This window comes from Dipodomys ordii, unplaced genomic scaffold (assembly GCF_000151885.1).
Source record: "Dipodomys ordii isolate 6190 unplaced genomic scaffold, Dord_2.0 Scaffold73, whole genome shotgun sequence".
Classification (NCBI taxonomy): Eukaryota; Metazoa; Chordata; class Mammalia; order Rodentia; family Heteromyidae; genus Dipodomys; species Dipodomys ordii.
Window position 1 is genome coordinate 8,402,616 of NW_012267289.1, and position 14,150 is coordinate 8,416,765.

General features: G+C 38.8%; 1 protein-coding gene across 1 annotated transcript in view; it reads left to right on the plus strand.

The window, feature by feature from the left end:
• Positions 1 to 14,150, plus strand: part of Crybg3 (beta-gamma crystallin domain containing 3) — a 106,729-nt gene that overhangs the window by 90,819 nt on the left and 1,760 nt on the right. The window contains exons 18-21 of the mRNA XM_013024151.1: positions 3,668 to 3,807; positions 7,511 to 7,634; positions 12,089 to 12,247; positions 13,322 to 13,481. Of these exons, the coding sequence (XP_012879605.1) occupies positions 3,668 to 3,807; positions 7,511 to 7,634; positions 12,089 to 12,247; positions 13,322 to 13,481 (583 nt within the window). The remainder of the gene's footprint in view (positions 1 to 3,667; positions 3,808 to 7,510; positions 7,635 to 12,088; positions 12,248 to 13,321; positions 13,482 to 14,150) is intronic.

Below are 14,150 nucleotides of genomic sequence, written 5' to 3' on the forward strand. Positions count from 1 at the left end.
AAGGTTGACATCTGTTCTTGACTGCCAAACCTAAATAACTTTATTGCTGTCATTCTTAATTCATTGTTGCCAGAAGGTTGGATGCTATGGGATACTCTTTCTTACCGTTTTCTTTTAGTAGCATAATAAAAACAGCTCTGCTTTAACACTCCTCTGAATGTGTTTGGTTAGTCCCTTCTGAGAGCTAACTTTCTTTTATCACACCTACTGGTGTATATCAGCTCAGGAATATCCTCCCTTCTTTCACTCCTGGCTGTCTAGTGGTTATCTAGCCTATGAGTTTCTAAACCTGTCTTCTGTGCCTGGTTTTTCACTTAACTCCAAAAATGTCCAGTGCATTTTTGTCATCTCTTTTAAGGCTATTCTGCCTCTTGCTCACCATGAAAACATCTAGTTCTAATCCTGAGTTCTTAGCTCTGGAGCAGGCTTTTCCTTCTGATTTCCTTACTGATTAAAAAATATGCCACTATTCTCCCAGCCATAATTTACATTTTTTCTTGTATATTCTAGTTGTCTTAGTATGTCTACTTCACCATGTGGAGAGTTTCCCTTGCTATATCTTACTCTTAACTTCTTCCTCTCTGACCTTTCAGATCTAGTTCTTTTATTCATTGGCCTCAAATATTTTACCAGTTCATTCATAATCTTTGCATCTCTCTCCTCTTTACTTGTATGGTTGTCAAAATTTTCTGAACACTATTTTAAGACACACACACACACACACAAACACACACACACAGAGTTAAGCACTGGTGGCTTACCCCTATAATCCTAGCTGCTTAGGAGAACAAGATCTAAGGATTGAGGTTTGAAGCCAGCCCAGGCAAAAAAGTCTCTAAGACTCTTTATCTCCAGTTAGTCACCAAAAATTTGGCAATGGATCTATGGCTTAAGTGGTAGAACATTAGCCTTTAGCAACAAAGCTCAAGTACAGAGTCCAGGCACTGGGTTCAAGCCCCAGGACCCCCCCCCCCCCGCCACACACACGAAAAAGAAACAAACTTCACACATAGTGCAAAGATGTGTATAACAATTACTAGTTTAAATTTATGAATAAGTAATATATTCCTGTGATTAAAAAATCAAAATTACCAGGAGACATTCACTGAAAACCTTCATTTTAACCTACCCCATTCATATCTTATGTCTTTTCAGATGCTATATTCCAGCAGTCATGAGTACTGTTTTTTTATTTTTTTTCTAGAAGAATAGTCAGTGTATGTAAGCACATAATTTTTTTTGTCAGTGCATACATTTCCCTTTCCTACAGTATGGTTGCACATGAAGTAGGCTATCTTAATACTATCCTTCGCTGACTCTGAAAAACTGGCTGGTCCTTTATTTGGTGGTTTTGAAGACAAAGAGGGAGAACTAAAATAGCAAAGATTTAGGGAAGAAAAGATAAGCAGAGTTCTCACTTGACAGGAGGGATCCCCAGGGTTGGCCATCACCTGAGATTGATTTCATGGAGCTCAATAAAGTGTCTCTCCAGGAGCATTACATAATTTCTGAGATCAATGGACAGTTCTCCAGCCTTATCAGTCCCCAAACTCTTAATCAGAGGCTCCACTCAGCCTGCACATGCTTTTCACCTGTCTAGCTCCTCTGATTCAGCCACACACCTCAAGCCTGTTGTTCACCTGTTAGACTTTCCAGGGTAGTGAGCCAGGATTCCAGTGGCCTGAACTACTGCTCAAGGCCACAATGAAGAAGGCAGAAACTATATGGCCAGGGGAACCTTTGCATTTGCTGCCTAGCCAGGCTCTTTTTCTGCTCCCCCACTTTGTATTTGGTATTAAGTAATATATATGTTAGCAATATTTCCATCAAGAGTTCCTCATTACTTTTTACAGTTATGTAGGATTCTTGTGTGAAAATTTTTCATTTCATGGACATTTAAGTAGTTCCTCCTCCTTTACTATTCTAGACACTACAGCAAGGAATGACTCTCATGCAGTTGATTTTTGCTCTGATGAAAGTGTGTCTGTGAGTGCTAATTGTTTTTTGATAGTTTATTTACTGTCCTTTGAACACTAATAAGTCCTTCCATCCAGTGTGTTGTTTCTTGTATAGCTAGCTAGATAACCCAGCCTCATCTTAGTCAAAAGCCTTAGTTCAAAAGCTATCAGGGACTTATCTGTATTAACAAATCTGTTTCTTAACTCTAAATTCAAGAGGAAAAGCAGGGAATTCAATACAGAGTAACCACAGTGCTTCTTGTTGGACTCCATATACTTTAGAAGGGCTTCAGGCCATGTCCCTAACATCCCATGGGTTTCTGTGCCCCTTGCTTTTTCCTATTCTTTCTTCTCCCACCACATCTGCTTTCGGGATCTTTTGCATCATGGAAGACAGCTAAGACACCAAATGCCCATGCAGCTTCATAAATTTCTGCTTGCTTCTGCTTAAAACAAAATAGCCTCTACTGAAGGCTATTTCTCACAAGGATATTTTGCTCTAACAAATCATCTAACTTACCTATTAGTTAAGTAATGCCCAAAACACAAGGGATCATGCCTTGTTTTGATTTGTCATTCCTTAAAGTCTCTTAGCATGGTGTCCTGAACATATTAATGAAGGAAAAAGTATTATTGATTCTATTTTTGTCTGACACGAGTTGAAGGAATACTTAATTTTAATGGAGAAACTATCCTTTTACTTAGACAGTCTTGCTGTGTTTTAATGCAAGAATGTCTTTTGGGCTGATGGATGGTAGCTGGGCAGAAAAATGTTTACATGCACAGGGTTCTGAATTCAATCCTGAGCTTTGCAGGCAAACATGACCAGACTTCAGTTGAGTTATATCTAATTCTAGCAAGAAAGATCAGGTCAAGCTGGACTAAGCTACATAGGAACTCAATGAGACTAAGCTACATAGGAACTCAGTGAGACCCTGTCTTTAAAAATGTATATAGATGTATTTAAAAGTTTAGATATCATGAAGGCTTGCATTTCCAGCCACTGCTTCTGTGATAGTCTTGGAAATGAGGGCGCCATTCCATTCCATCATTGTCAACTCAAACTATCAGCAGCAGCAGCAGCAGCAGCAGCAGCAACAATAAGTGGTCCACAATGGAGTTCCACAAAACTTCAGTAACAGTAATCAACCTGGAACCAGATGTTACTGTGTCATTTTTATTTTGAGATAAAGATCCTTTTTATTTTTTAAATTTAATTTTATTTTATTTGTGAACATACTGTACAGAGGGGTTACAATTACATGGGCAGGATAATGCGTACATTTCTTACCAAGCATTGCAGCCTCCTCCTTTGGTTTACCCTTCACATCCCTTCCCAGCCTCCCCCCTCCCCCCCAATCCTTTTTATTTTTTAACTTTTAAATAATGAACTTTATTTTGAAATCCATCCACCTCATATGATGCACATGTTTCCCTATTAGTAATCTCAGAAACTATGCTTAGACTACACCATGCAGTTTGCTGAAGATTGTGTTTCTGTAGATTCAATTTTAATTTACAAAATAGTGAATACAATTATGAGCAGAATCTAATGCCCACCAATGCAGTTTTGATACTTCCGTCTTTAGAGAGAATGGTGAAGACAGAACTTGAAAATGGATGACTCCCGGATAGCCTGCTTTCAGAATGGGATTTTGCTGAAGTATGACACTCTTTATGGCGGTATCTTCTCTGATTTGTGCCATTAGGTTTTTGAAGAACCCTCCATCAGTCTTTTTGCTTTGGAACACTGTGAGGGACGAGAGTTACATCTCGAAGAGGCTGTGAATTCCGTTTTGAACAAGGACCTGCACTTCTATACCCAGTCTGTGTGGGTGAAAAGCGGACTGTAAGTACATGTCTCTGTTTTAGGACAGAGTTTCATGGCTGCCTATTTCCCTATGTGTGGTGTTTTGATGTCACACTATTCTCATTCATCTTTATCTCAATGCAGATTGTGTTTAAGTAAACAAACGCTGAACCACATCAGTAGGTAGTAGCTGCAGTAGTAGGGGATAAGATTCCTTTGGGGGGGACAGCTGCCATCCCATGTGTCATTCATTTGTTCAACCAGATGACCTTCCCTGACTGAATGCACTTTCATTAAGTCAACAGTTTTGACTGTGAATACCATTGCCTATGTAAGCAAGTGACTAAGTGCAGGACTAAGACTGTTTTGTTGTATTTTGATTTGACAGCTTTATTCTAGAGCAGTTCCCTGCAGGGCAGTCATTCTCATGAGGATCATATTGTTTGACATAGCCTGCTTACAAACGACTTTGTTTAGTTAGGTTATTGGGATAGATCTGGGTTGCATAGAGCTTGAACTTAGATAATATGGGTATTTGCCTTAAGGAAAATAAAAGTTTTTAGTACAGAACTGAGGTATGTACTTGAGTTTTTGTTTATAACAAAAATTGTGAGAGGTCTGCCTGAAGTTGAGGTTACTTTCTTCCTGAAAAATCTGCCTCTTGGGCCATTTTTGAAAGCTTTGGCATACAAAGCAGTTCCTACTTCTGCATTCTGGTGTGTAGTACCAAAAGTTATCTAAACACACACATACACACACACACACACACAAACACACACACACAGACACACACACACACACAGAGTTCTTGATGACTAATATAAAATTGGCTGTTTTTATTTTTCATGGCTTTTAAAGTATCAGATAATCAACTCAGCTTGTTTAAATACCTGAGGATAATCAAGGAAGCCAGGAGGATAAATTGAAAATTAAGCCAACTATCATAATAAATGACTTTTCTATTATTCATATGTATTATAGCTTAAGTTTTCTCCTGCAAAGCATTTACATGGTTTGGGGTTTATTCATACAAATGGATTTCTCTCTCCTAGCATAAGATTCTAGGATATTACTTACTACTTAAGTCCATTTGAACTGAATTTTAACATCCCTGTGGTGTTAAGACATTCACATTTTTCTACTCATTTTTTATATTCTTGAGTTAAATTGATATTTGACTCACACTGATTTTTATTTTTTACTCTTTTTTGGAAAACTGGTGCTCTTTCATCTTGACATTCTATTGTCTTTGGCTTATGAGCTACCCATTATTCTAGATTCTCTATGAAAAGAACTGCTGCACAGATTAAAGAAGAATGAGGGCTGTTGAAAGACTTTCTTAGGCTGTAGATCACTTACAGGATACCATTTAAAGCATAACCATCTACCCTCAGTGACAAGTTGTTTTCTTGAATCCCTATTTTATGTCATGTCTTTGATCTATGATGATAATGAGGCCCATGCTTTAAAGCATTACCCCACACAGCTTTTTCACCTGTGGAATTCATTAAACTCAATATATAACTAGGTGCATTTATTTAAAATCTTGCCCTGATTTTATAACTCACTTATTTCAAGAATCTAGAAGCTTCAGAGATTTTTTTGCCCTTAGACTTTTATCGGCAAGATGAAGATGGGAGAGTATCTATCACCTATCCCATTGATCTGTCCACAAGATGGCCAGGCCTGATCGCTTGTTGAAGGGACACACAACAGTCTTTTCCTTATAATAGTTTAGTCATCTCTACCCAGGCTTTCACAGTTTTCATACATCAAGCTTTCCTCAGTACATTTTCTCCCCACAATTTCATGCCCAAACCAATCTACAAGCTCCTAAGGAGTATTTCCCTTTCTAAGTGTAAAGAAGTTTTCATTTGGAAAACAGAAGGACTGATGCCACAGCCATCACAGCAACCCTGTAGTAGTCAACTTCCCAACACTATAACAAAATATACGGGACAGTTAACATAGAAGAGACTCGTTTGGCCTCTTGGTTCTGAAGGTTCCAGCCCAAGAATAGTGACCTCATTGCTTAAAGCGTCTGGGAAGCCTATCAGGGTAGGAGTATGAGGTGCATATATTGTAAGCCAAGATGTAAGAGGAAGAGAAATGTGTTTGGACCTCACAATTCTCTTCCAGGTCATGTCCCTAATGTTCTAAGAGCTTCCCCAGTAGGCACTGCCTCCTCAAGGTTCCAGCCCCAGTAGATCCATGCTGGAAGCTAAGACTAACACATGAGCCTTTGGAAGACATTCATCCAAACCATAGAAAGCCCTTGACCATGTGTGAACATGTTCCTGAGGACTAACCCTCTAACAGCCTTTCCTTGGTGCTCAGTAAGCTCAGCTCCATGGCTTTGCATCCCTTGGTTCAAAATGAAGCAATCCCTAATGCAACACCAGCTGCCTGGTCCAAACCAAGGAAGACAGCCCCTTCTCCTGTCACTCTCCCATGGCTGTCAGCTGGGACATTGAGTCCTGCTGAGAACTTGGGTGCGCTTGTCAATCTCACCCTTTTTCCTTAGTGTGAAGCTTGGCAACTACCCAAAGCAGGGCTCAGCAGACTTTTTTAGTCAAGGTCCTGATAGCTTTTTCACACTGCCATCTTGCCATAGTCAGCCTCTAAAGGGAAGAGTTCATGCCTATGTGCTACTGTATATATCTCAAGACTCCTGGCTGAGGCCCCAGGAACCTCTACACCCTAGCACAACTTAGATTCAAGGCGAAGGGTATTGGAGAGGATTTGTGAAGGGGAGCACCCTCGAAGTAACAGAGGGGGATCTTCTTTGAAGTAGGCTTTGGTGACTTTGAGAAATTATGGATGGACTTGTGAGAAAAGATACAGCTGAAAGATGTTACACATAAGGCCTTGAAGTGCACATGACAATTTCCTAAGGGCCTCTTGAATAATGGTAGGGAGATTATAGTCTTGTCATTGAATGTTAAAATGCTATCAGAACAGTGAGAACGCACCCAAGGCACAGCCTGTGCAGGTGTTCAGGAAGACACGGGCCCCCAAGGGCCCTAGGAAGCCAGGGCTGTCTACCAAAGCCTCATCATCCAAGGCGTTCAGCAAGAAGGCAGAGGCCAGGAACTAGGGCTGGGCTGCCCAGAGATGGTGTCTTGTTTTGTTTGATCTTTTATTCCCCAACAAGCCATCAGGCTATTTAATTGTAACTTATCAATAAGTTCTCTCTCTCTCTCTCTCTCTCTCTCTCTCTCTCTCTCTGTCTCTACACACACACACAAAGATGGGGCTAGAAAGGTGGTTCAGTGGTAGAAAGCTTGCCTCGCATGCATGAGGCCCTGGGGTTCTATTCCTCAGCACCACATAAAGAGAAAAAACCATAATTGGTTCTGCGGCTCAAGTGGTAGAGCACTAGCCTTGAGCTGAAGAACTGAGGGACAGTGCTCAGGCCCAGAGTCAGACCCCCTGCCCTCCCCCAAAAGAAGGAAAAGCTATGAGAAAAGTCTTTGTGCTCTAAAGGAATATAGAATTTCTGACTTGGATACAACTTTACTTCATTTTGGTAGTAACCTAAAAGGAATCTGATCTTCTGAAGTCCAATCCATTTTCTCCAAGGCCTTCTTGTTGGCTCTATTAGGGAAATAGGGGATTCTACCTTAAATCTGTAACCTCAGAAATTGTAAAGAATGGACCCATAAGTATGGTAGCAGGGACTTTTGCCTAGACTCCTTTTTGTTGTTGTTTTCATTCTTTTTTCTTTACTACTTTCTTATAGATGGATAGCATATGAAGGATCCAATTTCTTGGGAAGACAGATTCTGCTTGAACCTAACGAGATCCCAAACTGGACAGAGTTTAGTGGGTGGAAAACAATTGGTTCCCTCCGTCCCATGAAGCAGGTAACGACCAAAGAACCATGAGAGTCAAGCTACTTGATTTTCTGGTAGAAATGTTATAAACAACAGTATTTTATACATTGGAAATTTAATTTAGTTTGCCTTTTTTATTGTTATTGCTAAGGTGATGTGCAGAGGGGTTACTCTTTACCTAAGTCAGGTAAAGAGTACATTTCTTTTTGAACAGTGTCACCCCTTCCCTTGCTTTGTCTCAGTTTTCTCCTCATGTCCCCCATAAGATATATAGTTCATTTTCAACATAGAGTCTAGTGAATATCACTGCTGCATTTGTTCATGTCCTACCATTTCTGTGCCTCTTTATGCTTCCCAAGACAAAACTTATATACAAGACAAAAGGACACAAAAGCAAAAACAGCGACAAAAGAGAAAAATAACCTAAAGAAAAACAACATAACAAAAAAAACCTCTTGCTTCCACTTCTTGGAGTTCATTTCGATAAATATCATTTTACACAATCATATCCTCTTAGCTATTGAGCCTTTGTGATCCTCTCCTAGGAATATCCTTCTTTAGTCTCACTGTGTGAATGTCTAGTGTTCTGTATAATAGTTGATCATGTCCAAGTGTATTTTTTAATCTTTTACATTCCAATGTGTTTACTTATAAATTTACAGACACTTCGTAATTACCACAAATGAGGGAAACCATGCAACGTATGTTTCTTTGGGTCTGCTTAACTTTGCTTAATATAATTTTTTTCCAGATATTTCCATTTCCTTACGAATGGTACAATATCATTGTTGCCAACAGATGCAAAGAATTTCAGAATATGTATATATACTGATCGATTTTTCCTGATCTATTCGTTCACTGAAGAGCATCTGGGTTGATTCTCTATCTTGGCTGTGGTAGCCTTTGATGCAGCAGGGGAGTGGATTAGTATGCAGGGAATCTTGTAGATTCTAGCCAGTTCACCATATTGTATCTGAGGTTTAGCTCTGAGTCCAAACCTTTATTGGTCATGTTCATTTTTCATAGAAAAATAAGCCTTGTGGAAAATGAGAGAAAGAAGAGTGGACTTTGGTATTACTCTCATTTTGCTTTCTTAATATTAGGATTTTCCCCCGACTTACATAATACCCAGGCTGGATCCTGGGAATTTAATGAAAACATATTTATTGCACACCTACTGCTTTTTCAGGCTTCTGTTGAAAAGCTTCCCACTGCAACCAGGATTCACTCAGCTCTTCAGCCCGTGTGATCTTAATTCCCCCTCCCCCAGTTCACCAGCTCATCCCTCCTCCATCTCCTTCTCATTCAGGCAGCTGTGACATGCATCGAAGTGCAGGTTGCTAACAAGGTCATGCCCACTTTGAAGAATGTTCTTCGTTCTTTGTCTAGTTAGGGGTTTTTGTTTTGAATATCCTCAGAGTGAACTCAGGACCATGTACTTGTTAGGCAAGCACTCTACCACTGGAACCATAACCTGTCAACCTTTGCTTTAGTTATTTTTCAGGTAGTGTCAACTCCTTTCTTGCTTGGGCAAGCCTATGACTATGACCTTCCTACCTATGCCTCTCATGTAATGAGGATTATACCTAACTTGTGTACTGGAGTCCTGGTAACTTCGGGCTCATTGTGTTCTCCAGATCCTTGCCTCCCAAGTAGCTGGGATTTCACCTGGGATTGATTATGTGAGCTATCACATCCATCTGTAGCATACTTAGTAACTGTGACTTTGGTTGTTCATTTGTTTTGGCAGTACTGAGGCCCCACTATAGTCCTCCTGGCTAGTTCTTAAACATCCATCAGAATTTAATAAATATGTCACATCCTCAAAGATGCCTTTCCATACCCTTTTCCAGGCTGAGATCCTAAAACACCTGGCTCTTTTCTCTGTAAGACCATCCATGTTGTTTATAGCCATATAAATAGTTTCTGTACCAGAAATCCCAACAAGAATTGGCTGTTGGGCTAGGACACAATATCTGGCACCTGGTAGGAGCTCAGGGACTGTTCACTCAATGAAGAAATGAATGCACAAATGGAAAACTGACTGTTTGATATCATGTAATTGTGATGGAAGGTCCAAAGACAGACATTAGTTTTGCCTAAAGTACAGTTTATGTTTTGAAAATGTAAAATGATATAGAATCATCAAAAAGCCACAGGCAGTGCCTGGTTTGGAGAAGGGTTGTAAAGGGTCTCTTAGAACATCTGGCTTGTATTACTGTGGTAGTAAAGTGTTGCTTAAGAGAGCCAGAGGTATACCAAAGCACTACCGGCTCTCCTGGCAGAGTATCTGGCACATAATTTTACGACCTGTGCGTCTCTAAGCCCTCATTTCTAGTTCATGGGATGATGACTCATTCCACTGGAAATTCATAAGGAAAGACAAGGTAGAATTCGGACTTCAGTTTAGCTTTATTAACTACAAAATTCTGTGACTCTTAGTAGTAGTTAACACTGGGAAATATTTCAGTGCTATTCAAACCCAACGCCTCATGCATACCAGGCAAATGCTCTATCATTCACTGAGCCATATCCCAGCTCTCCTTTTCTTAGTTGTCAGTCTTGGTCATGATAGGGGCCATATTTAGGTTTCCTGAGGCAACGAATAACCTGGTCTTCTCCTGTATTTTATTTTAGAAGCTATTTTATTCCTACACTGAAGAAACACTTAATAGTTATTTTCTATTGCTTATTTAAACCAAAGTCTTTGGAAAGCCAAGAAAGGAATTCTTTTTTTTTAACATATGTTTTTATTTAAAAATACTGTACAGAGGGGTTACAGTTACATGAGTATACATTTATTTTTAATTTTTTAAAAATTGCAAAGGTGATGAACAGAAGGGTTACAGTTACATAAGATGGGTAGTTAATACATTTACTTTTGAACAGGAATTCTTATATGGTAGTTTATGGGTTATATTTGGCATTGCTTTGGTTAATATATCTGGATAGAAGCTGAAGAATGATTAGCATGTAAGCCTCTTTGAGGATATGTGTTAGGAAGTCACTGAGGTACTTACAATGCATATGAGTGCTTTTAAATGTAATTATAGAGGAGTCAGACTACAAATGTGTAATAAGGGTAATTGGTACCTTGCTTGATTTAATTGATTAAAACTGATGTTTAGTCCCAAAGTAATTGAAATTCTGTGATCTGCGAAGGTCATACCTGTTCCCTTACATGTACAAAGTAATGAAATTGTAATGAAGATACACTGAATCTTTAAGAATTAGTAATAGCTCCAGTGGGAGAGCAGGCTGAATTGTAGACTTTTAAGTACATCTTTCTGCATTTTGAATGTGAAAGTAGTAGTCCACATTTAAGACACATTGCCATATACAGCTCCTGTTCACCAATTCAAATAACCAAATTTCCCTTCTGTTTGCTAATTTGAATGCTCAGAATGTGAATCTTCTTAGGAGTGCTAATCACGGTAGCAATTCACTAAAACTTAACTAGCTTCAAGTTGATGTACCATGTATTTCAAAATAAGATATTCATTACTCTCACCGTAGCATGTTGTATTTACACAAGTTTCTTAGAGTAAAAGTGTTCCCTTATTATTCATTTATTGTTATTATTTAGCCCAAGTCCTGGCGGGAATGTCAATACTCAATCAAAGGATGGAGGAGTTACTGGTGTCTTGTGTCTCATTACATTAGGGCTGGAAGGCTGAACCACAGGTTGAATGAATTTAACATTGACACTCTTAGAACTAGTTTCTTATTCTGTCTTTTTTTTATTGTAAGTTTTTTTTTATTGTGAGAATACTGTACAGAGGGGTTGCAATTACATAAGCAAGGTAATGAGTACATTTCTTATCAAGCGTTGCTGCCTCCTCCCTCCTTTGTTTCCCCTTCCCATCCCTACCTTCCCATATCTCCCTCTTCAGCCCTCCCCGCCCCCCGCCCAAGTTGTAAAGTTCGTTTTTCAATATAACATCTTGTGCATCTCATTGTTGCAATGTATCCACCTGTATCCCTGTTTAAACAATTTTTTCCCTTCCCCTCCCCAAATTATACCAACATCAAATACAGTGAAAACTGAGGTTATGCTGTGGGGGAGGGACATACAAAGCAACAAAAACATCAAACATCGTCTTATAATCACAGCTCAATGACAGCATGTCTGACTACTGTTCTTGTCTTTCCCGTGTCATTGTAAGATATATTCAGGCTGTGTCTTTCGCCCCCATCCTTTCCTTCCTAAGAAGAGCTGAAACATATTAAATCTTTCAAATCCCTAATTTTCACCACTATTCCCAGCTAGAGTTCTTGGAAGTGAAACTTTTACTTTTCAACAGTGTAATAGACTATATGGCCCAATAGTCTCAGTATTTATCAGTAGAAAATATTAATGTATACATATTAGCTAAAAGAAATGAGTGCAAAACGGACAGAAATAAGTTAGTCGTCTGTTACTTCCTTCAAGCTGGCCTCTGATAGGAAAGGCTGTTTCTAAATGGCTGTTTCTCCATTCATAGCCTGCAGTGTACATTAGAATAAAGAACCGAGCCCAGGATAAGTATCTGACAGTGACTGGAAATCTGGCTGACACCAGGGCGATGTCTGTGTGCATCTCTCCCTATAATGGAAAGGACACTCAGATCTGGCACTACTGTCGAGGACTCTTTAAATCCAAGGTAAGCGATCCCACCCACAGGGAACTCCACTTTCTAATGTTTGGCTTTTTAATCTTTTTTTCAAGAAACTAGAATATTGCCAAATCAACTAGCAACTTCCTAGAAACAATCAGTGCAACTTCCTACAAATAGGTCACTCTTATGATCATAAAAATGCTGATGTGTATTCTCCCATACTACAGATGTACATTAATGATTTTTTTCAAACCAATTTTGCTAAGTTACTGGATTTGAATTGGATGTTTCTTACTTGATAGTCCGAATAAAATCTGCTGTCTTTGCTATTCCAAACATGTCGAAAACTCTTTTTCAAATATAGTTAGTAGTAGAAGCAGCTTATTAGAAGCCTATTAGAAGAAGCTTAAAAATGAAATTTTGTACTTGATGCTATGGAGGATACAGCACTAGTCAAAAAAAATTTAAACTGTGTTGTATCACCAATGGTTTATCTACTTCTGCTTCAAACTGTAATTAAATGTAATTACTGTCTGGATATCTTTAGCATTATCCATTTTTTAAATAGAAAACTAAAGCTAGACATAATACCTCTAAAGCTAACAAGGCTTTAACATTTAATCTCAATTCAAAAAACCATTACCAAACATCTGTTGTCAGATACACATGTCCTTTTTAAAACAAGTACAGCGCCTCTATTTCTGTTTCTGTACCCTCCACTTTAGATTTTTTTGGGGGTGTGTGGGGGGGGGTTGGCATGGGGCGTGAACTCAGCACCTGGATGCTATCCCTGAGCTCTTTTTGCACAAAGCTAGCATTCTACCACTCTGAGCCACTGCACCACTTTCGGTTTTTAATTGGAGCTGAATGTCTTAGACTTTGCTGCCCCAGCTAGCTTTGAACTGCAATTCTCAGATTTCAGTACCCAGCTGAGAATAATTTTTTTAAAAGGCTTATTGAAATTATACTGAATTTATTCTTTAAGACAGTGTCAGAAACAGTGACAGCTTAATGTCTAGACTTTTGCCTGATAGAAAAGTGACCCTAAAAAAAAAAGTGACCCTATTCAATTCACTTTTGCAAACACATTACTGCCATTTTATTTATTAACTACTCTAGGCTAGTGATACATGCCTTGACGTGATTGGGGGCCGAGACACACCTGGAGCTAAAGTAGCCCTATGGACTGAGCATGGTCAATTCAGGCAGAAATGGAAATTGAATAAAAATGGAACCATCAGCTCTTATCTCAGTGATCAACTTGTCCTTGATGTAAAAGGTGGGCCTTTGGTAATACCTAATATTATGTGTCAGTTTTGAGTTCTGAACCTCTTCATAAAGGACATTCTAATGAGAAGATTTTATGTAAACTTTTTTCAGCTACTCTTGGAAAAAAATAGGTGTGCAATTTTACAAGAATAATAGTTATGAGAATGAAGTACCAAAAAAAAAAAAGCCTTAAAGTTTTTTTGTACATTCCCTAATACAGTTGTAAAGTTTTCATTTGTAACAAATAATTTTGCAAATTGAACAACTGTAAATTTGGAACATCAGAAACCATAAAATGAATGCCATCTGTTTATTAGGAAAAACAGTAAAACTTAACTTTTTGCCCTGAATTGCCATGATCCTTAAAAAGGCCTCAGTTAAGATTTGTGGCAAGGAATCAATTAACCCCGTTTTTTTAATGCATCAAGGTCAGGATTGCACTTAATTGGTTTAGTCACAGCCTCAGTTGATTTAGAAACAAACACAGTACCCTGACATTCAACCAGAGTTCTCTCAAAACACTTTATTCTGAAGAATGGCATTAGTGGGGCATATTGCTTCTATAGTCATGTATATTATACCTGTTGGTGTTTCAGTGTGAGTCATAATTATGGCCCATTTTGAGGTGAATAATGATATTCCTGTTCAATGTCCGTTTCCCATCTGAGGCTGCTTTGTA